We start from the raw sequence: 23,994 nt of genomic DNA on the forward strand, positions 1-23,994 counted from the left end.
ACAGAAAGACAGTCATTTATGAAACAAGGACAAGGGTTGTGAAACTCATTACGATCTGGCTACAAAAGCGAGGCAGTTAACAGCCTGAGCGAAAGTTTACACATTTCAGTGAAATTCAGGCGTTCCCTTATATGATACTAATACAATGTTACGAATTAATTCGTGACACCTAGCTACTAATACAATGTCACAAATTAATTCGTGACACCTGGCTTGACCTCCTCGTGAATGCTCAATCATATTACCCTTTAGTTTCTTCTGCGCCATGGCAAGTGTTGGGTCAGACTGTTGCTCTTGGACAACATCTTGACTAAGGTTACGATGAAGCCATGCATAGCACCACTAATGTTCCTTATGATTAAGTCAAAGGCTCTGGCATGATGTGGTTGAGCCAGTATAAAATGGAGATGCTACCTGGATATGTGCCTTAGGAAACAACAGATCTGCGAATTAAACCCCATACCCTTGACTTCTTAATGAAAAGGTTAGGAGCCATGGGACTAACTCAGACTGAGACTGAGTGAACTAAAACTAATGTTACCGATAATTAGGTCAAAAAGAGGTTCTGGCATAACAACTGCCACTACTAAACCTGCTTAAAGTGGAGATGCTACCTGAATACGTGCAGGAAACAATCTCACTTTCCTGGCGATCATTAACCCGCCCCATCCCGACGTTTTTGGACTTTTTTTTTTTTTTTGGCTCAAACATCCGCTTTTGGTGAGAAACATCGAAAATTCATAGAGAAATCGCTCACCTGAGTACCTGAGGTTTAAAATACTCGATTTAGGTACGAGTACTTCCTTACCTGACTGGGTTTTCTAACAGGCTGGCACCAAAGAAAATGAGTTCTATGGGAGGGTAACTATTTTATCCACTCATAAACAGTATTTATTTATTTACTTGGTACGAATTTATATGTAGTACAAGAGTATATTGGTTTTCAAACAATAATATAGGCATTATAAGCATTGCTTCACTCACTAACTCATCACCATTCATGACCTTTTTTTTCCCACATTACCTGATCATCATTTCTGACTGTTTCTTCCTCTGATGCTATGTAAACTTTGTCCTCCACATTGTCATCGATTGGGGAATCACTCTGGCCCTGAATGTATTTATTGGCCAGGTCACTGTTAACAGGTGAATTGCCGAGACAATGGCGTGCAGGGGGGGGGAGAGAGGTTATGCGGTGTAAGGCATTGTTCCTGCTTGGCATCTTGTAGAGGAATAGAGGAAGGTGTCTCGTGTATACGTGCCAAAAATCACTCGCGAAATCACTGGCGAAAATTGAAAATTGTGCAAATTGGGGACCTTGCAATGTTGCCGCATTAATTCACATCGCCGGGACGGCACAGGTTAAACCCCATATCCATGGCTTCCTGTACAAACAGGAAGCCATGGTGCTAAGTCTTTGAGACGGAATGAACTAAAAATTGATGCATGAACTATGCTGCTTCGCAGTCGAATACTAATAATACAAAAATAATGATATAGGAACAGGCTGGTGGTGACCAGTTTAATCTAGTTAAAACTGGTAAACAAGATAAAGAAATCCACCAACTAACTGAGGAAAGACTCACAGTAATTGATGATTTGGGTACCTGCGGTTTCCCAGTGGTGAGTAAAATCGTCTGTCATTAGCCAGAGTAAAATACTAAAATTGAGTTACGTACTGTAAGGGTTAATAAAGCAGGATATGACCTGCTAAACAGTAACCATCAGTAAGCTTGTGCCTATAAACTTTAGTGGTTATAACTAATAAGTAGCTAGGAGTGAGTGAGTTTGTTATTTTTTTGTTAATAACTTTAAACCTAGGAGTTATTATTCTGGAATAGGATCCTGCTAAGAATTATTATCCTGGTATGAGTTCTTATGCTAGGAGTTATTATCCTGAAATGAGATCGCTACTAACCTAGCCATGAGTTATTATCCTGGAAGAGAGTACATGCTAGGAGTTCTATCCGGAAATGAGGTCGCCAGTTGTCATGTGGAAAAGGCAGATTGGTATAAATCATAGCCAGTTCTCCAAAGATGAGAAATTTATAGTTTCCTTTACAAACTCTCTCTTCAGTACACAACGGAGCATAATCACTCATGAATGCTGGATTAATAGTACTGTTGGCCTCTGCAAGAAAGTGTCCGTATGCCTGACAATCAGTAATTAATTATACTTCGAAAAGAGGTCATTAATAACTTAGTAATCCTGTTCCAAGCCTTTGCTTTTGCTATCTCCTAGCTTGTCCAAACGGTGTATCATGAATTAAAATGAAAGAACTGGCTTAACTGCCAGCCATGATTAACATCAAGGAAAATTTGTGCAAACTGAAAGCAGCAGATTAACGCAAACAGTATGGAAAAATGAAACAGGATTATTACATTTCATTAGGCTCAAAGAGAAGAACTGTAAATTTATTAATAATGGCAAGAATAATTCCTACATTACAAGAATCTCAAAAACAAGTAAATTCAGAATCTCAATTAAGCAAATTCATTCACTCAGTCAATAAAACTAGCTAATACAGGTACACCCCGGTTTAACGATGCAGTTGGTTAACCTGTGGATTGGGCAATTACCTTATTTTATCCCATCCCGTGGTGCGCAAAAAATGAAGAAAAAAAAGTTGTTTTTTTATTAGTTTCTGTTTTATTATAAACTTGAAGATAAATATCCATGGTATCATCTGGTGAAAGAAAAAAAATAATCTCTGTGTGTGTCTCTCTCTCTCTCTCTCTCTCTCTCTGTCTGCGTAGGACCATGCGTAAGTTTACATAGGGGAGCAGTGAAAAAAAAAATTGTTTTTGTTTATTATAAACTTGAAGATAAACATTCAGGGCATCATTTGGTAAAAAGAAAAAAAAATTCTTCTCTCTCCGTCTTTGCGTAGGGCCATGCATAAGTTTGCATAGGGGTGGAGTAGTTAGCAGTGATGCACAGTCAGCACAACCTGAACTGTGGCTCGCAACGCGACACTACCCAGCCTGAGCTGTGGCTCGCAATCCACGGGTTAAGTAAAAAAAAAAAAAAAACATCGCTAGGCAAGGTATTGTATATCGGGGTAGAATTAACACAAAGTACAGCAAGCTCACCCCCAACGCGTGGGTTTCGTTCCTAACATGGCGCGTTCGGCGCGAAACCGCGTAAGTTTCAACCACTCCTTATTTTGTTCCCTAGATCTCCTAAATGTTGTATTTTGCTGTTATCTGCCATTGGTAATCAATATGAAGCACTTTAAGTGATTAGAAGGTTTATTTAATGTTATAACTTACAAATACAGTACTGGACAGCAAAACTTCAACATACAATTACGTAAACACAAGGCAACATTCCAATGCCGAAACCAATCGGCTACGGAATGTTGCCTTGTGTTTACATATTTGTATGTTGAAGTTTTGCTGTGCAGTACTGTATTTGTAAGCTATAACATTAAATAAACCTTCTAACCACTTAAAGTGCATCATATTAATTACCAATGGCAGATAACAGCAAAATACTACGTTTAGGGAGTCTAGGGAACAAAATGGTTTCGGGACTATTCGCTGTCAAGCCAGTTCGCTGTCACAACAATAACAAGACAACATAGACTTTGATGGATCCCCCTGAAATATAGTTATTAAAGTATTGATTAGTTAATAATAAGTATATTTATAAAAGTACTGATTAATTATTATAAGTATATTTATAGAATGACGGGGAATCATCCAGGGTGCGAATTGTCCTGACGGGGAATCGTCCATGTCTTGACGGGGAATTGACATGATGGCGAATTGTCTTGGAACCCACTGAGCGTGTGTATTCTATAAATCAGGGTAACTGGTTACAAGGCTTTATTTAATGCTTTAACTTTCTTAAAGTGCTTTAACTTACAAGTACATACCAGAATAGTAAATATTTAACTTACAAATACAGTACTGTGGAAAAGCAGTACAGCAAATATTTAACAAACAAATAAAAAAGGTAATATTCTGACGCCTATCAGAAAACTGGTTATAAGACTTTATTTCTTGCTTGAACGTTATTTAACCCGCCCCGTCCCGGAGACATGAATTCACGTCCTCACATGATGTGCACTCATATCCTGGGGACGTAAATTAACACGGCAACTTTGCAAAGTCCCAAATTTTCACAATTTTCAATTTTCGCGAGTGATTTTTGGCACATATACACAGGACACTTTCCTCTACAAGATGCCAGGCAGGGACAATGCCTTACCCAGCATGACCTCCCCCCCCCTGCATGACCTTTTCTCAGCAATTCACCTGTTATCAGTGATCTGGCCAGTAAAGCCATACTCATGCCACGGTATAAAATTCAGGGCCAGAGTGATTCCCCAATTGATGACAATGTGGAGGACAAACATTAGAGGAAGAAACAGTCAAAAATGATGATCAGGTAATGTGGCAAAAAAAAGTCAGGAATGGTGATGAGTTAGTGAGTGAAACAATCCTTATAATGCCTATTTTACCGTTTGAAAACCAATATACTCTCATACTACATATAAATTCGTATCAAATAAATAAATACCGTTTATGAGTGGTGTAGAATAGTTATCCTCCCATAGAACTCGTTTTCTTTGCAGCCAGCCTGATAGAAAACCCTGTAAGGTAAGGAGGTTCTCCTACCTGGATCGAGTATTACTCCTACCTGGATCGAGTATTTTAAACCTCAGGTGAGTGATTTCTCTATGAATTTTCGATGTTTCTCACCAAAAGCGGATTTTTGAGCCAAAAAAAAAATGGTCCAAAAATGTCGGGACTGGGGCGTACCACTGCCCAGAAAACGTCGGGATGGGGCGGGTTAATAATACTTTAACTTGCACATAAACTTACCAGAACAGTACTGTAAATATTTAACTTCCAAATACAGCACTGAGGAAGAGCAGTACAGCGAATCACATCATGTGATCAAAACAAACCGTGCGTGCTGAGCTGATGTTTGAGGATTTGGCCTTTCAAAGGCCTCTCTTGCGTAAATTTATAGTTTTCGTAATGGTTCTTTAATCTTACGTTGTCTTATACGTATCCCAACACTAACCGTGTATAATTGTGAGCGTGTTTGTTGAGAACGTGTTCGGGGCGAGTTTACTGTATATGAATGCTTTTATGAGCCTTGGGTTTGCCCTCCAGCCAAGTTCTAAACCCACTTAAATGAGTCCAAAAACAAGTTTCTAGCTCACCTAAACCCCCAGATAGCTTTAAAACAAGCTGAACTAAGCCTAAAAGCAGTTTATAACACCTAAACCAAAAATAAAATATGAACATTGTCAAATATACTGTAAGTCTGGAAAAAAAAAACTTAGTAAACTGTACCCCGAAATGACAATGTTCACCCCACCTATGACTAAAACATATTAATAGAGATCTAATAACAATTTATAAATCAACCTAAACACTAAATTTAAATCTAAAATATAATCAGTGTCAGTAAAAAAATCTAAATCCATTCCTAATCTGGGGTTTGACTATCGTTAGGCGGGGTATGGTGGTACTGGCATTTCTACCCCCATCGTCAACCTGGGGTATCGCATCTAGGGGTATCGTATACAGTCACTACTCATTATACGTTGAACTTGTATACGATAATTCACTACAACAATGATAAAAAAGTTACACCCCACATCCAGTTCACGATGAATTTCCCACTATAAAGGTATTGCCATCGGAAAATTTTGCATGAAGCGCCAGGCACATGCAAGATGACCTTTGCTCGTCTCAGACAAGATGGCAGCCCCGGCGTGCAGAGCATTGTTTTGGTTCAGTTGCTCAGTCCCACCACCTTCAAAACCCTGTCTTTTCCACTCATTCACATGTGCCGCCCCTGCTATCTTCACCTCTCAGCCAAGCATCATACTGCAGTATACATCGTGTAGCACCACGCCAACGTTACGCAAATGTGATTATTGTGTTGTTGCAGCAATTTACTGTACGTGAGTAATGCTACCTGTATTGGTGTGATAGTGTTTGTTTTGGTCTTGGAGATGACTTGGACCGACACAGGAAGTGATTAAGGTGGGTTGTCATTTTTGTTTCAGTCTTTGGTAGGTGACTTTGGTAAGTTGAGTTGATGTAACCACCCTTTTTATAATGTATTTCAGTCTCCCGATTTACGATAAACTCATTATACAGTACTTTAAGGTATGACCTGATGTAACCCCATTGTATAATGAGTAGTGATTATTGAGGTATACCTATGCTCTTAACCTAATCAACAGAAATGGATACTGTTAATTGGAACTGTGGAGTCACAGGGCTGTAAACTGGAGTCACTGCTAACACACTATCAGACGAGGGGTTTGATGATTCTGCTGGCTGCTCCTCCATTGCTATATCCACCTCCCTGGGCTGCCAAAGGAGAGATGGGCAATCTCCGGGAATCACAGACGATCCACAGATCGAGACATGTGCTATACGTCTCTCTTCAGCCATCCATCACTAAAATGGGGGAGGCAGTAGCTCAATTGGTAGAGAGGTGGCCTGCAGTCCTACTGGACCCAGGTTCAAATCCCCGCTGGGGCAGGGAACGGTTTAAGGATTTGAGTTTCATGAAATCAGACTTTATTGATCTACCAGAAGACCCTCCGACATGTCGTAAAAACACCCCTGCCAGTACCAATACAGTCACTACTTGTTATGTGTTGATTCAGTATACGATAATTCGCTACAACAATAGCAGAAAAGTTCCACCCCAAAATCCAATTTTCGATGAATTTCCTGCTACAACGATATTGCCCTCGGAAAATTTTGTACGAAGCGCCAGGCACACGCAAGGTGACAGTCGCTTGCCTCTGACAAGATGGCGGCCCCGGCGTGCAGAGCATTGTTTTGGTTCCATTGCGGTCCTGCCACCCCTTCAAAGCCCTGTCTTTTCCGCTCGTTCACGTGTTCCCCCCTGCTATTGTCACCTCTCAGCCAAGCATTGTGCTACAATAGTCCTATACATCGTGTAGCACCAGGCAAACGTTACGCAAGTGTGATTGTTGTGTTGTTGCAACGATTTACTGTACGTGAGTAACGCTGCCTGTATTGGTGTGATAGTGTTTGTTTTTGTCTTGGAGACGACTTGGACCGACACAGGAAGTAATTAAGGTGGGTTGTCATTTTGTTTCAGTCTTGGGTAGGTGACTTTGGGAAGTTGAGTTGACTTAACCCCCCTTTTATAATGTGTTTCAACCTCCTGATTTACGATAAAATTGTTATACGTGATGTAACCCCATCGTATAACGAGCAGTGACTGTACACCAGTCCTGTATGAGACAGCCCTAGCATGTATTCAGTATGGACAGTGGATGTTAGTGCCATGTAGAGAGGTGTATGGTATGTAGGAGGACTACTGGGCCTTGAGAGCAGGCTGTGAAGCCTATGCCCAGAGTTGGACACACACACACACACACACACACACACACAAAAATGGTGAGTGGAAAGGCATGGAGTTGTCAAGCTAAGGCCCACAGCTCGGGAGTAGACAAATCCTCGGGAATCCTCACCGCGACGCACATCTGTCCTGCAGTGATGTCCCTTTCCAACTGATTGATGTTCTCACGCCAGCCATGAAGCAATATATGGTCCCCGAAAGTAGGCGTGGCCTAGCATTAACCTGCCACATGCCGGCCACTCACAGCCCTAAGTGTCACCACCGTGCCGGCCATTTTTTTTTTTTTTTGGCTAAAATGATAGATTTTGATGTGAAAAAAACAATATGACCATAAAAAAAACTCACCGGGAATCTCCAGCGGCGGTGAGAGAAAACCCGTTTTCTATGCAAGGTAAACTCAGGTATTCTCGCCAGCGTGACTCAGGGAAGGTATAGGAATGATCTTAACACTTTTCTGTCCACTTCTCACCCACACACACACAAAAAAATCTTATTATTTCAAAAAGAATCGTGTATTTGGGGGGAAAAAATCACTTATTCAACACTATACGTATCACTGTGAATGCATTGTCTTGCAGTTACGAGAAAATATGCATAACTTGACCACAATGTACAGCCCTTTCACTTACGGTAAATTATTTACAACATGCCTTCAGTATACACAGACATTACCAGAGTATCTGTGATCCTCTCACTGTGAATGTATCATCTAACACTTATGAGAACATACGTAAAACTTTACTCCACAACGTTCAGTCCTTACACATACGAGAAAATATTTACATGTCATCATTGTATGCAGTACTTATTATAACACTTCCTGAGCGTCTTTTTTCATATTTACGACACTTTTTGAGCGTCTTTTTATCGCTTGTCATTACCACACTATTGTTTCTCAATAGTTAGCGAGAGTGTGGTACTCCTCAAAGCATGGGTATACGCACAGTCCTACATCACACTCGGCACACATATATCTTGATTTCATCCTCTGAGTACGTGGCCTTACAGTGCTGTTTGCACACGGGACACCTCCGCTGGGGATTCTGACATGTTGTACTTGGAGGGACGATTTTGGGGAAGTGTCTAGAGGTGAGGCGAAGAGGTGTGGCGTTGGTGAGCAGCACTTCTATCTTCCCCATATTCCCCCACTATCTCCCGCACCAGCTCGCGAATATAGCCCTTGAATGTCTCTTGGATGCCAGTGGTCTGTGCGTGGAGATAGTGAGCATTGAGGACGGTGATGTCGAGGAGATGGAAGAATAAGTTTTTATACCACTTCATTGTGGGCCTGGCACAGTCAACGCTAGAAATCATGGCGTCTGATTGATCCACCTGTCGCATATTCACTTTGTACACCAAGATAGGTTCTGGTTTCCAAACATGGCACCGCCCTTCTGCCCTGTAATCTATACTGTCTGTGCGGTGTACAAGGGACCGATGAACAGATTAGAGGAGGAATACTTCGTGGTTGTGGTGCCATGCTGTTGTGAAGATATTATGTGCTTTGTAAAAAACAACCTAATTTTTCTGAAGCTTCCTCCCCACCTTCACCATGTGTCGACGGTTCTTCTTTACAGTGCCGCACAGACCAGTTTCGTGCAGGTGAAGGTACCTGGCGAGATGGGGGCTTGTGTACCAGTTATTGAGGTATAAGATGTGCCCACAATGAAGGTATTCCTCGATCATCATTTTTACCACAGCCCCTGAGATTCCCAAACTTCTGTCTTCTGTGATGTCCGTCTGAACACCTTTGTACAGGACTATGTCCTGCACATACCCAGTCTTACAGGCGCACATCACGAAGATTTTGAAGCCAAACCTGTGTCTTTTGCTGAGGATATACTGACGAAAAACAATATTACCTCTCCATAGCACTAGACTTTCGTCTGTGACGAGGTCTCGGTATGGAGAGAAGGAGGTACGGAATTTGTCTTGAAGGTGATAAAAAAACAGACATATCCTCCTCATCCTGTCCGTGTTGTTTGCATTAGCAGGGTCAAGGGTGTCAAAAAAAATGAAGACGGCTCAGGATGTACTGAAAACGATTCTTTCCCATCACTTTACCTAAAAATGGTGTCACCATTACTGGATCCACAGTCCAATATGAGGGAAGCTGATTTTTTTTCAATATTCCTGTAAAAAGCACAAGTGCTAGGAACACATACATTTCACCCAGGGTCACGTCAGGCTCAAACAATCGGCTGTGTCATGTCTGTGTTGTTCTCCCACGTTCAAATGCAGCAAAGGCGTTGGTCAGGGCCACAATCTTCAAAACAAACTCCACAGGAAAGTAGTTCCTGAAAAAGTCAAGCCTACTCGAGGTATGGTGAAGTTCACCCGGCCTCATTTTCGTGGGTGAATGTGGGGGACAAAGTCACTATCGTCCTCCCACTCCCATGTCGTTTCCTCATCATCATCATCATCATCGCCTCCGTGTTCCTCAGGCTGTGGGGAAGCATGGGGAAGTGTGGGGAATGGGGGAAGAGTTTCACGTGAGGTGCTGGGTGTGGGGAAGGTGGGAAGACTGTCCTGAGGTGCTGGGCTGAGCTGGGTCACGGGGAGGCAAGGGAGAGCGCGGGTGAGATGTGAGTCATTCTCCCCCAACAATGGAACTTTCCCAAATCTTCCACGCTTCCTCCTCACACTTTCCTCCCCATGTGGTGAAATTCTTTGCCTCCCCAAGCACCCCTCAACTGCAGGACTACCTTCCTCCTCCCTTTCCTTCTCATCATCGTGATGTGAAAGGCGACGACGTGCAGGTGGCCTCCTACCACATGTTGCCCTAGTGTAGCCCACATACCTGGATTTTCTAGGTGAGGGAATTTCGTCATCGCTACTACTTTCCTCCTCTGGGTGGATGTAGTCCTTATCCTGTGTGTCGTAATCCTCCAGATCATTTTCCCCAGTGTAGGGAATCCTCAGGAGGTCCTGAATCTCCTCGTCAGAGAGACCACGGCGAGACATCACTGCACTGTATGACTGACACAAGCAGAGTAAAGCAGAGCAAACGTGAGGCGGGAGCGCGTGAGTGTATGGGTCAGGCCGCCTGAGGGCAGATAGAGGAAGGGTTACCCTACAAGCACACCAATTTTTGCGCGCCTAGCTTGAAAATTGCGGTCACAATGAATTTGTGAAATCGAGACTGTTTTAAAACGGCACTGGCACTGAGCACGTAATTATGTGAGACCGCTTTAAAGAGGCACTGGCACAGGGTGGGTTAATGGCTAGAGAGGCAGGGCGGAGGAGCAATAAATACGCAAAAACATCAATCACTCAGTAATGCACTAAGGGCATGCATAAAAGCAGTCACTAGTGGAAGAATGACGGAAATTTTGACATTCTTTTCCAAATCTGAGTGCTAAAACGGGTGGTTAGGTGAGCAAATTACTCTGGGCTTTCACTATAGTTCATGAGTTTGCCTAATAATACTGTACAATGTCACTAATTGTTATAATAACACAATCGCGCTAATCCGTGACATTACAGTACAGTATTGATTTCAGACAGAAGTGTCATAGAATAGGTGTTCGCACAGGTGAGGTCAAACTATGGAACACGCATAAAATAGCTGTACTGATTATGGGTGGAAATGAGAATAAGTCATTCTTATTTTGTGCATTATTATTCTACATCGTCCATCATAGTTATGGTATGCTCTTTTTAATGCATAGCTGCAATATTATTCACCATCATTCATCCATTTTTGAAAACAATTACACTGTCATTTCTTAAGGTCTTCAGTCCAGGTATAGTACTGTCCTTTTTTTATTTATTTTTTTTATTATTATTTTTTTTTCAAAGGTCAGATGATGGTATTCATATTGTTAAGATATTCCCAGGCTGTAGGGAGTAATAACAGTCTTAGTACTGTTACGTCTTAAGCTTGGATATGTCTGTTTTGCTCAGTTCTTGGGATTGTCAGATAGTTATACTGTATTCAGCTTTTGTATGATGTCCTCAGGTTATAGAGTTAGAGAATTATTCATCATTATGAATCTCTTTTTAATATTCATTCTTTATACGCTATTTACTGTCATCCTTCTAAGTACCAAAATAACTTGATTCCAGGTGGCTGTGAGTCACGACGAGGGTACGCTATGCGACTAGAACTGACAGAGCATGGCATAGTGTGGCGACGGCCTAAGTATGTCCCCTCGTGGCAGCCTGAAAAGAGTGGCGACCTTAAACCATACCAGCCACCCAGCCTGGATAGACTTCGGTTAGATGTTGTACCAGCTGCTTCATATCTTGACCAGTGAGTGTTTTGATTGTTTAATACAGTATGTGTAATTGTGAATATCCTTTGTTTCTTTTTGCTGCAATCCCTTATAAATTAACTCTTTCACGACGAAGATGACTGTAGTCTTCTGTCAATTTTTATTAATGCCAAGTGATTATATGCAGCTGAGTGAATCACAGGAACCTTAATGTCAGCACTATACCTGACCCTTTCATGGTCAAGACAACTCTAGAACAATATTGTATCCTTTTGACTTATTTTTTTCTAAGCCCTTAATAAATTAACTCACATGACCAGAACATTTCTAATATTCTGTTCCAGTTAATGCCAGATGATTATATTCAGCTGAAAGTGAATCATAGGAGCCTGAATTTTAATACTGTTACCTACCCCCTTATGGTCAAGACAACTGTAGCTTAGTATTCAGTTCTAGCTAATGCCTGGCAACTTTGTTCTGCTGAGAGTGTGTCACTGGAGCCTAAGAGTGTTAAGGAAAATTTACCTGTTAAACTTTCTCTTTTACCTGTGAACTTGATTTGTCAGAGTCCTCCAGTTCTCAGTACTGGTGTAACCAGGTTGTTTCATTCCTCTGAAAGGAGGATAGTCAGCTGCAGGAGAAGGGCAGCTTCAGCCTGGAGTCCACCAGGTTTATAGTTTTATGAGTCTGGGGTTGCAACTACTGTACTTCTGCTACTGCTACTACTACTACTGCTACAACTCTGCCATGTTGCCTTCCAGAGTTGGCAGTGTAACAAGACAGCTGCTGACTCTGCGGTTCAGCAACAAACAAGAACAGAAACGGGTGGGGATGTATGATATGGTGAGGAGAGTACAGCGGCACCAGTATGATTCTAAGTCCATTGAAGTTCACAGTAAGTATTACTGGGTATTTTAACATTCTTTCAACCTGTTGATATACTTTTTAGCCAATTAAAGTTAACAGTACAGTATTTGTGGTAGGTGGAGGCACTCATCATCCACTCATTCGACGTAGTGCTGCTCTGAGGTGTCTACCCTTTTCTCTCCTCCATCCTCCTTTCCTTCCTTCCTCTTCTGTCTTTCTTTCCTTCATTCTTTCCTCTCCCATCTGCCTGTGGGTGACTACACTGAGTGACAAGCCAAATGGTTTCCTGTACACCAGAAAACAGTTTACTACGCTGGGTGGCAACCACATAATCAGATTTTGGCGCCTGGTGATGTAGTGGGTAATTATGGCGCTCCAATTGGATTGAGCCGATGAAGGTTTATATCCAAGGGGTGGTTGGGGTTTATTACAGTCATTACTCATTTTACGATGGGGTTACATCAGGTCATACCTTATCATATACCGATTTTATCGTAAATCAGTAGATTGAAACCCATTATAAAAGGGGGGTTATGTCAACTCAACTTCCCAAAGTCACCTAACCAAGACTGAACCATAAATGACAACCAACTTTCATTCCTTCCTATGTTGGTCCAAGTCATCCCCCCTGAGGCTGGGGGACAGCCTGTGCTTACAGGCACTAGTGGTCAGCCTCTGAGTCAGACAGGAACAGGTTAGGGGGAGGGGAATCCGGCCCATACCTGCACCAGCCTTAGCACTGGGACCCATACCTGCACCAACCATAGCACTGGGGCCTGCACTGGCACTGACCTTACCACTGGGCACACAAATCCACAGTAATCCCTTAATTCACGCGAACTTTTTTCACGTGATTTTGGTTATCCACGAATTTTTCGTACAATAATTAAAACATAAATTTATAGTAATCAAGTAAATAATTTTAATACATGAGAGAAATAAATAAAATATAAAAATGCCTACCTGCTGCTAGTGCACACACATGTGTGTGGGTGGGTGGGTGGGTGGGAGGTCAATCTACCACGTATCACAGTCAGTTTGAATCCGACACTAGAACCGTGCGTGACTGGCGAATCGTTATTTGTGGCTTATTTTTCTGCCTTCCAGTGATTGCCTGCCTTGTTTGTCAACGTGGGGCCTAAGCGTGGCGCTAGTGATGCATGTGGTAGCACACCAAAGCGGGCTCATAAAGTGATGTCACTGACAGAGAAAGTTAAAGGTTGGACAAACTTAGCAAAGGAATGTTGGCGACAATTCACCATCAGGACGATTCCCCGTCATTTATTAACATACCAATTTACAGTAAAACCTCGATATAACGGACTTCAGTAGACCGGAGTTCGCTTTTATCGGACTCGAGGAGCTACCAGACTAAATTCCTATATATCGGAAAAAGTCCGATAAAGCCAGAAGCAGTCTGGACTGCCTGACCACTTCACGTATGTTTACCATAATAAGGTAAATAAAAGACATGTTAATCAGTGTAGAGTACAGTATTATTATATATATTATACCATTTGATTAATGTAGTGAAGTTATAACACAGTACAGTACAGTACTGCAATGGTAGTCAAAACAGTTTAAAAACCATTCATGCCCTCCGGACTAATGTCTAATATATCGGAAAACGTTCGGGTTAGCAGGGGAAAGTCCGGATGTTGCTTTTATCGGAATTTTGCGTTTGTCAGACTGGCTTGGGCTCCAATTAGTCCGTTATAGTGAGGTCTTACTGTATTTAGCAAGTAGAGTACTCTAGTTTTTTACTTATATGGGTTATAAAATCCCCCTGAAAATTAGTTATTAAAGTATTAATTAATCAATAATAAACATATTTATAGAATAATGGGGAATCGTCCAGGGTGCGAATTGTCCTGACGGGGAATCGTCCATGTTTTGACGGTGAATTGACTTTACGGGGAATTGTCTCGGAATCATACGTTTGCGGTGAATGAGTCAACTGTTCATACAATAAAGAAGGCAGAACGTAGCATACGGGAGGCAGTGATGGTTAGTGCACCAGACTGTGCTGAAGTGTCTCCACCTACACCTGTGCTTGTCAGTTTTCAGTAAGTGTTAGGGATTATTGTACTATAGTACGATGTTTGGCTGAGAGGTGACGATAACGGGGGCACACATGAACAAGTTGAAAAGCACTGGGCTTTGAAGGGGACCTGAACCATAACAATGCGCTGCACGCTGGGGCCGCCATCTTGCCTGAGACAAGTAACAGTCACCTTCCATGTGCTTGGCGCTTCCCGATGGCAAAATTGTTATACCAGGAAATTTATCGTAAATCGGATTTTGGGGTGGAACTTTTCTATTATTGTTGTAGTGAAATATTGTAAACCGAAACATCGTAAAATGAGTAATGACTGTACTCACATAATGCCACTCAGGGATGAGTGAGGCTGGTCACTTTCATCTTAAATGTCAGGACCAACTTGCCTAGCCCTGGGCTCCTACACTCCTCATGGGGCAGCATAGGATTGGATGATGGATGGATGATGGGGGCACCTGCCATCCATTCACTTGCTGTTCAGGCAGACTCCGAGGTATGATACCCCTATATGCGAGACCCCATAGTAGCGATAGGGTAGAAATACCACCCTACCTCACCTAACAATGGCCAAACCCCAGTTTAACAATGGGTTTTGATTTTTGAAAACCAACTTTGATGATATTTTAGACTTAAATTTTGTGTTTAGGTTGATTAATAAACTGTTTTTAGACCAAGATTAATGTGGTTTAGTCATAGGTGGGGTGAACATTGTAATTTTGGGGTACAATTTACCAAGTTTGATTTTTTCCAGACTTATAATTGATGATTTTCAGATTTTACTTTTGGATTTATGTGAGTTATAAATTGCTTTTAGGCTTTGTTTAGCTTGTTTTAAAGCTATTTGGTGGTTAAGGTTAGCTAGAAGCTTGATTTTGGGCTCATTTGGGTGGGTTTAGGGCTAGGTTGGAGGGAAACCCAAGGCTCAAAAATGCATCCCAATACTTTCCACGTTAAATCTACCCCGAGATACTATACCCCGTTTACCGATGGGTTTTTACATAACCAATTGCATCGTTAAACTGGGGTATGCCTGTAGTACTGATACTAGTTTTGATTGACTTTACACTGAGCGACATGTCAAGTAGTTTCTTGCAACCTAGGATACCCCACCATCTGCCTCTCTCCTGGTGACGACTCAGTGAGCTGCCTGGAACCATTGTCTGACAAAATTTTTCATTTCAACAACATTTGCAGCCTTTCATCTAACTTTCGCTCTGTTGAGCACCACCTCTCCTCTAAACCTCATCATCTTTTCCTAACTGAGATTCAGCTGTCTGAGGCAGCTGACAGCAAACCCCCTTTTGCATCCTCCTACTTTCTCTATACTCATTCCAAAGCCAGAGGTGGCTGTTGCGTATATGTATGCAATGACTTATCTTGCTTTTGTGTTCCTGAACTTGATTCTTCTGAGTTCTCTACTCTCTGGCTTCGGCTCTCCTGTCATTCTCTGACTAAATATATCTGCTCTGTTTACTTATCTCCCAATTCTACTGACTATCAAAAATTCTTCGACTATCTTTCTTCTGCGATGGAACACATTCTATCCATTTCTCCTTTCTCTGAAATCTCCATTCTAGGAGATTTCAGTGTTCACCACCACCTTTGGTTCTCCTTTCTTTTCATTGATCCACCTGGTGAAGAAGCCTACATCTTTTCTATCCTTAATGACCTAGAGCAGCTTGTACAGCACCCTACCCATATCCATGACTGCCTTGGAGAGAGCTCCAATATACTTGACCTCTTCTTTACAACTACTTCTGCTTACACTGTTAACCTTTCCTCTCCATTGGGGTCCTCCGATCACAACCTTATTTCCTTAACCTGTCCTATCGCTCCGGTATGGCCTGTGGACCCTCCAAAGAAACTTTGACTGTGGCACTTCGGAGCTGCGGATTGGGAGGCCCTCAGGCAGTACGTATTTTCCTTAGAATGATTATTGCTTCCATGCCCATGAGTCATCTGAGTGTGCCTTATGCATTATAGAGGTTACTCTCTCGGGCATGGAAGTATATATTCATTTCTCATATCTTCTGACTAATGCAAGAAAGCCTTGGTTTAATCACACCTGTTCTAATGCTGTCTGCAACAAGGAGAGAGCCTATAAAAGGTATCAAAGCCAATCCATCCCTGAATCACATCTTTTTTCATGTTTCTGCCCGGAATCATGCTAAGTCTGTTCTTCACTCTGCTAAAAATAATTTCATCCATACTAAATGCTCTCAACTCTCCAACTCGAATTCTTCCCGCTCCTTCTGGCACCTCGCCAAAAACCTTTCTAACAACTTTTCTTCATTATCCTTCCCTCCTGTTTTCTGCTCTGATGGTTCTGTAGCTATTTCTTCTTCTGATAAAGCAGATCTCTTTGCTCAGACTTTCTCCTCCAATTCCACCTTAGATGACTCCGGTGCTGTTCCTCCATCACTTCCCCCCTCTGACTTCCTCATGGCTGACATAAAAATTTCTTCAGCTGATGTATTTTCCACCACTAACAAGGCATATGGGCCTGATGGAGTCCCTCCTGTTGTCCTCAAGAACTGTGCTTCTGTGCTTACACCCTGCCAAGGTAAACTCTTCCGCCTTTGTCATTGAACTTGTACCTTTCCTTCTTGCTGGAAGTTTGCTCTCTTCCAGCCAGTCCCAAAGAAGGGTGACCATTCCCAGCCCCCTAACTCTTGTCCATTTTCCTTAACATCCTGTGTCTCAAAAATTTTCAAGTCTGTTCTTAACAGAAAAATTTTAAAGCATCTTCCCTATCACAGCCTTCTTTCTGATCGTTAGTATGGGTTCCGTCAGGGACGCTCCACTGGTGATCTTCTCACTTGCCTTTCAGTCTCCTGGTCATCCTCCTTTCGGGACTTTGGTGAAAGCTTTGCCATTGCACTTGACATCTCAAAGGCTTTCGATCGAGTCTGGCATAAATCTTTAATTTCTAAACTGCCCTCTAACGGTTTCTATCCTTCATCTGTGCCTTCATCTACAGCTACCTTTCTGGTCGTTCTATAGGCGCTGTTGTAGACAGCCATCGTTCTTCTCCTAGATCTATCAACAGTGGTGTTCCTCAGGGCTCTGTCCTATCACCAACTCTCTTCCTTATATTCATCAATGATCTTTTAATAAAAGCTGTACATCTAACCCTATCCACTCTTACGCTGATGAGTCCACCCTTCGCCTTTCCATTCGGTTCCTGCAACGTCCATCCCAGCAGTTACTTCAACAAACAAGGGATGAGGCTATGGCACACCTAATGTCTGACTTGGCTCTTATCTCTGACTGGGGTAAAAATAATCTTGTTTTCATTGCATCAAAGACTCAGTTCTTACACCTATCAACCCGACAAAATCTTCCACAGGAGTACCCTTTAATGTTTAGTAATATCCACGTCAATCCTGCATTATCCTTGAACATTCTTTTCTATCGTTACTTTCATAGTCACTGCTCCTGTGAACTGTCTGCTTGCATCATTCCACCCCTACGATGGGTGCGTAGCACTCGTCTTGCAACAAACTCTCATCCCTTTTCTGTCCATCTCTCAGATGCAAGAGTTAACCGTTACTCCCATTCCTTCATTTATGCAACAGGTCAACTCTGGAACTGTCTCCTTCTGTCTCTATTTCCTACTTCCTATGACCTCCTGTCTTTCAAAAACAGTGTGTCCAGGCATCTCAAAGTGAACGGATCTTGAATTTGGTTCTCTTTTGTATTGTTTTTGTTTTTTCTTGGAAGGAACTGTTATGCGGGCTCCTTGCCTTTGGTTCCTTCTTCCTTACATAAAAAAAAAAAAAAAAAAAAAAAATGCACTTCCGGGTGTTAACCATATAATCAAATAGACACGTCAAGCTGCATATGATGCTCCAGTGTGGTAAGGTTTCGAACGTATTTGCATCCAAGGGGTTATTGTTGATCAGTCCTGATCTGTCTGGCTGAGCAGACAAGCAACTGCCCCAGCAGGGCTGTCCTGTAATGAAGCATGCAGAAAAGTATGGAAGTTTTGTTTCTAGACTTGTGCCACATTTGCATCTCTGCACCAAGTTAGCAGGAGCATCATTGTAGGCTGCACATCACCTCATTTTCAGGTTATATGGTTACCATCCATTGTTGTAAATGGTTTCCTGGGCTACAGGAAACCATTAGACTTCCATGTCAAGCCACTTGAAGTGGAAAGAAAGTAATGAAAAGAGACAGGATGGGAAGGGAGAAGTAGGAAGAGAGGAAGATAGACTCATAAAATGATAAAAGTGAGGAAGAAGTAGGCAGCACTACATCACGTAAGTGGATGTTGGTTACCACCACCTACCATGCATGCAAGAGGTAGTTAGGTTTAACTGCTCACATAGTACCACCTAGAGATACAAATAGCCACTCTTGCCGTAAATGACAGATTTAGGCTGTACACTCCATAGAGGGAAATAAGTAATTGTTGAAACCCCAGGTTCATCTGATTGTGAGCCCAGTAGACTGCAGGGTGAAGTTGTCCCCCTCCTTTAGTCTTCCACCCCTTTGAGGGGATAGGGGAGGAGCATTTACATAACCATGCAGTGGAGCCATCCAGCTATGTCAGTGCCACTGCATGAAGGCGCCCCTCTCCAGCACCAGAGGACAACAAAAGAATGAATGAATGATGGATCAGTAATGAGTATTATGCTTAACACTTTTCAGTTCGAAGTTGTATTTGTAATGTAAAGTTAACAGCGAGTATCAGTTTAACTCCCTCTCAGTTCAATGATGTGTTCATGATGGATCAATAATGAGTATTATGTTTAACACCTTTCAGTTTGAAGATGTATTTGTAATATAAAGTTAACAGCGAGACTCAGTGTAACCCCCTCTTAGTTCAATGATCTGTTTATTAATTTATTGGTGTTACCTTCAAGACAAACATTATTCTGTTTAGGGATTGAAATCTGGTTGTGAAGTAATAACAGAGACATTCTTAAACCATGTCAATACAGACAGTATCTCCAAAGCTTGACAAATTCATCAAAGTTCATGTAACCACAACTTAGCACAGTACCAGTTTCAGGTTGTGGGAGTGGTCCAGTTCCTTCAGGTGAAAGCAGACCTACTCTAAGCAGTCCTCTTTATATGTCAGGGATGACTTTCATAATATCAGCTTCAACTACACAAGTGGCACAGTAAATTATTGGAGACTGGCAGATCACCTTAGTTGGTAGCAGCAGCAGTTTAGTTGACAATTCCCTCGGTTTCTGTATGCATGAAATATTTAAAAAAAAAAAAATAAATAAATAATAACATACATATAGACTATCTGTTTTTAACCCAGTAGCTGCTACGTACTTCATATTTCGTTTTCGTTTTTAAAGGCTCGAACATGCTTGCATGTGTCGGCCTTGGTCACCTGATGGCGGCTCTCCACGCTGCATGATCCATTGCAGCCTCCCTGTTCGGTCCCTTAACCCTGAGGTCACACTTAATGACCTCGTCCCATGTCTTCCTTGCTCTACCCCTCATAACCCCACCCCCAATATTAACACTTCTCACCTTCCTCACCCAATTATCATCCCCCATCCTCTCCACATGTCCAAACCATCTCAATCTATCTCTCCTCATCACAACACCAATACACTCCAGTCCCATCCTACCTCTCAACTCTTCCATCGTAAACCCAACCCCTCCAGGCCTTGGATGCAGGGACGCACTGCACATCCACCTAATCATTGTCATTTCTGTACGTCTGAGCTGGCGAATATCTTCCTCCTTCACTGCCCAGGTCTCACTACCATACAGCATTACACTCCTAACACATGCTGCATGCAAAGACCCCTTAGCACTTAGGGAGAGTCCTCTCAATGTCAGGAGAGGCAAGAGCTCCTTGAACTTCTCCCAACCACGTCTCACCCTAGCCACAGAGCTAGCTCCAGCCCCACCTCCAGCACACATGTCTCCCAAATAACAGAACTCTTCCACACACTCAAGAGATTCACCAGCAAGTTCAATCCTTTCACGTTTGACAATCTCCACCTGCTCACCCCGACACGCCGTACACTTAAAATCTGCATTATCTCGCAGTCTACCTCTGATACCACTACATCTCTTATGCACCCATTTATCACAAACACCGCACAAGATGGAATTACTTCCCACGCCCTTGTGGCAAACTGCACATAGCCACTCTCCCTCGTCTTTGACAGTACCGCCACCAACCCTAGATATCACACTTAAACCCTTGTGCCCCATACCATCTCTTCACTTCCTAAACCTTTCCTCTGCCTCCCTTTCGTTCTCTGCAATCAACACCAAATCATCAGCATACAACAACTCGCACAGGAGTCCGTTTCTAAAGTCACGTGAAAGGGCTTCAAGTACCATGATAAACAACATGGGACTTAAGACTGACCCCTGATGCATACCAACATTCACGGAAAACTCATCACTCAAATCTCCATTCACTCTTACCTGGGTGTGAGCACCCACATACATAGCCATAACCACCCTAACCAGCCACTCCTCCAAGCCAAGCTTTCTCATTGCCCACTTCACCACCTCTCTAGGGACTCTGTCAAAGGCCTTTTCCAAATCAACAAAAACAAAATAAAGATCCCTTCTCCTACCAATATATTTTTCCTGAAGCTGTCGAACAATGAATATAGCATCAGTGGTCCCCCTACCTGGCATAAACCCAAACTGCATCTCATCAATATTCACTCTTTCTCTAATCATACCTTCTAAAACTCTCTCCATTACCTTCATTATCTGATCTAAAAGCTTTATACCTCTGTAATTTCCTCTTTCCAGGGCATCACCCTTCCCTTTATACACATTTACAATTACACTCTTGAGCCAATCATCTGGAACAACACACTCATAAATCTATTTATCAGGTCAGTGACTAACCTCACCCCTGTATCGCCTGAGGTCTTCAACATATCGGCAGTCAACCCAGACACACCTGCTGCCTTCCCCATCTTCATCATATGATGGAACATATGTAGCTGCCACGTTCGTCATATAAGCAAGCCTTTTTTTTTTTTTTTTTTTTATTTGTATATTACTCCCATATATCCTCTAATGCCATTTGGCATCTCATCTGAGCTATTTCCATCACCACCTACACCTCCCGCCACCACCCACGCATCCTCTATATCTCCTTTGCCAGTATGGAGGGCAGTGGTCAGTCACCGCTGTGGGATCCACAACCCTCCATTTCTCGTGGTGCTTTTTCCAATACTTTTCCATGGACTCTTTCATTTCATACAAGCAAAATTATTTTTGAGATTTTTTTTTTTTTCTTTCCCCATGGAAGGGTAGACCAGGAAACCTAATGCAGCATTTATTGGGTCAGGTTGTGGCCAAGTTTGTTCATCATCATCATTATTTTTCGTGTTTTTTGCACTGGCCTGGTTCCCACAGGTTCATCCAATAGCAAGTCACCTTGCTTTTTTCTGCACCAGCTCTTTAGTACTGTAATATTTCTCTGGTTCCAGTGAAATCAAACAATACTCAGGGCTGTTTCTGTCATTTTTGCAACACTTACTGAACCTGTGTAGGTGTATATCCAAGGGATGGTTGGGGTTTATTGCTCATGTAATGCCACTCAGGGATGAATGTGGCTGGTCACTCTCATCTAAAACTTCAGGACCAATTTGCCTGGTGTCCTACTTGTCTTCCTTTCCTGATTCTCTCTTCAGCTTAATTTCTGTACTCTGTTCATACTTAATTTCATGCGTCACACATTTAATCTAACTCTTGTCTGCTCTCCTGAACAGTTGCCAAGCTCACTGTGACGATTCGCAACCTTCAGGTCAACACTTTCCGCAGCAAGAAAAATAAAAGAGAGCGGATTAGGCTCCAGGAAACCATTGACAGGCGCAAGAAGCTGCTGAAGATATTACGTGGGATTGACTACAAGCGGTTTGAATGGCTGATTGAAGAACTGGGGATACTGTATCGACCCTTACCCCGGTACAGTACATGCCCTTTTATAAGTTGATGAAGTGGGTGGATGTCTAAGGGAATGGTTCAGTGTTGTTGTGGCGGTGAGTCAAGAGTGTGCAGTATCCCGCTGTTGTCAGTCTTGACCTTTCACATTCTTGCCATGCCAGTCATACACCTATCTGTATATATTTTCTATCATGCCACTCAAAAACAGAACTCTATACCAGTCTGCATAGTGCATGAGCAGTATTATCAAGCAGCATAGTGTTGTCTGCTTACATGGGACAAAATGTGGCCATTTTACTGAAATTCAGCATCCTCGCAGTTCTTAGTTATGATAGATTGCCTTTAGAATGGAAGGTTTCTTCCTGTGGGTTGAGTTAATTAATTTTTTAAACCTGAGTGATGAGTGAATATGGTAGATGTTTGTCTGTTGTTTGATTTTACTGGACATTGTGTTCATACATTAAATCCTATTTGTGTTTTACTTCATTTATGTATCTTACCCCCCCAATTTCATTGATGAGTAATAGGGTTAAGACACATTAATGATGATGTAACACTTCCAATTTATATATGCCCATTCTCTGTTTTTACATTAATGCCTTGTCTGTCTTTTTCTTTAGGAAGTACATCAGGATAACTCGGAAGGAGTCACTCCAGAGATTAGTTGAGCTGCATGGAAAGGAAATTCGTGAGAAGCGAATGGCTGAATATCAGGCAACTCAGGAAAAACAGAAAATTCCCTTCCTGAAGGAGAAAGAGGAGACTCTTCGCTGGATTGCAGAAACAGAATCCAGCCTTGGGCTTCCTGTTACTGTATCCTTGCTTGAAAAAACAAAAGACTTGGATCAGAAAGGTTTAGTAAAATCATGAATTCAGTGGCAACTTCTATCTGAAATGCCAGTTGGTGAGTAGTTATGCAAGATTACTGGTATCCTTTTATTTAATCCTTATGTAGGCCAGTTGTCTCATAAAGAAATGAACTATTAGAATTTCGTAATGTCTTATAACCGAAGATAGCCATAATTATCATTTCCCAATTTTATTTCCTTGTCCCTCAGTAAAGGCATAGTTTTCCTGTGCAACAAAATTTGGTGGGCATATGAAGAAGGCAGTACAAAACATATCCATGTTACCATGAACAAATATAATTTTTGGAAGAGCCGAATCCATAATAATAGAACAAGGTGATATCAAGATCTGATTGAAGGGAGTATTACGGCATATGTACAGGACGTCTTGAGGTGAGAATGTCAGAATAAGATGCCCTAATATCATTTTGGTAATTTTGCTGTACAGGACATAAAATTATGGATGGAATATCTTTTATTATACAGTGTATCATTATATTTAATGTTTTACAATAAATCAGAAAAAAAAAATTAGCAGTTACTTTTCATAATCCTCAGTCCTGGTTTATAGTAGCTAACAGAATATTATTGACCATGAAAGTGCTTATTTTTATTTGCAGAATAGAACCGAGCTGCAGTATGTTAGTGTTGTATGTGTCCACAGACTCGGTAAACTCACGGAATTACCAGTATACAAAAAATATATCCATCATCCATCGTCCAATTCTA

General features: G+C 42.0%; 1 protein-coding gene across 1 annotated transcript in view; it reads left to right on the plus strand.

Moving 5' to 3' along the window:
• Positions 1–23,783, plus strand: part of bonsai (28S ribosomal protein S15, mitochondrial) — a 92,380-nt gene extending 68,597 nt beyond the window's left edge. The window contains exons 2-5 of the mRNA XM_080280497.1: positions 11,444–11,630; positions 12,354–12,487; positions 22,243–22,438; positions 23,038–23,783. Coding sequence (XP_080136623.1) covers positions 11,444–11,630; positions 12,354–12,487; positions 22,243–22,438; positions 23,038–23,287 — 767 coding nt within the window. The 3' untranslated portion in view covers positions 23,288–23,783. The remainder of the gene's footprint in view (positions 1–11,443; positions 11,631–12,353; positions 12,488–22,242; positions 22,439–23,037) is intronic.
• The last annotated feature ends 211 nt before the right edge of the window (positions 23,784–23,994 follow it).

Source organism: Coenobita brevimanus, chromosome 85, assembly GCF_032717465.1.
Source record: "Coenobita brevimanus isolate Jiangsu-jjx chromosome 85, ASM3271746v2, whole genome shotgun sequence".
Taxonomy (NCBI): domain Eukaryota; kingdom Metazoa; phylum Arthropoda; class Malacostraca; order Decapoda; family Coenobitidae; genus Coenobita; species Coenobita brevimanus.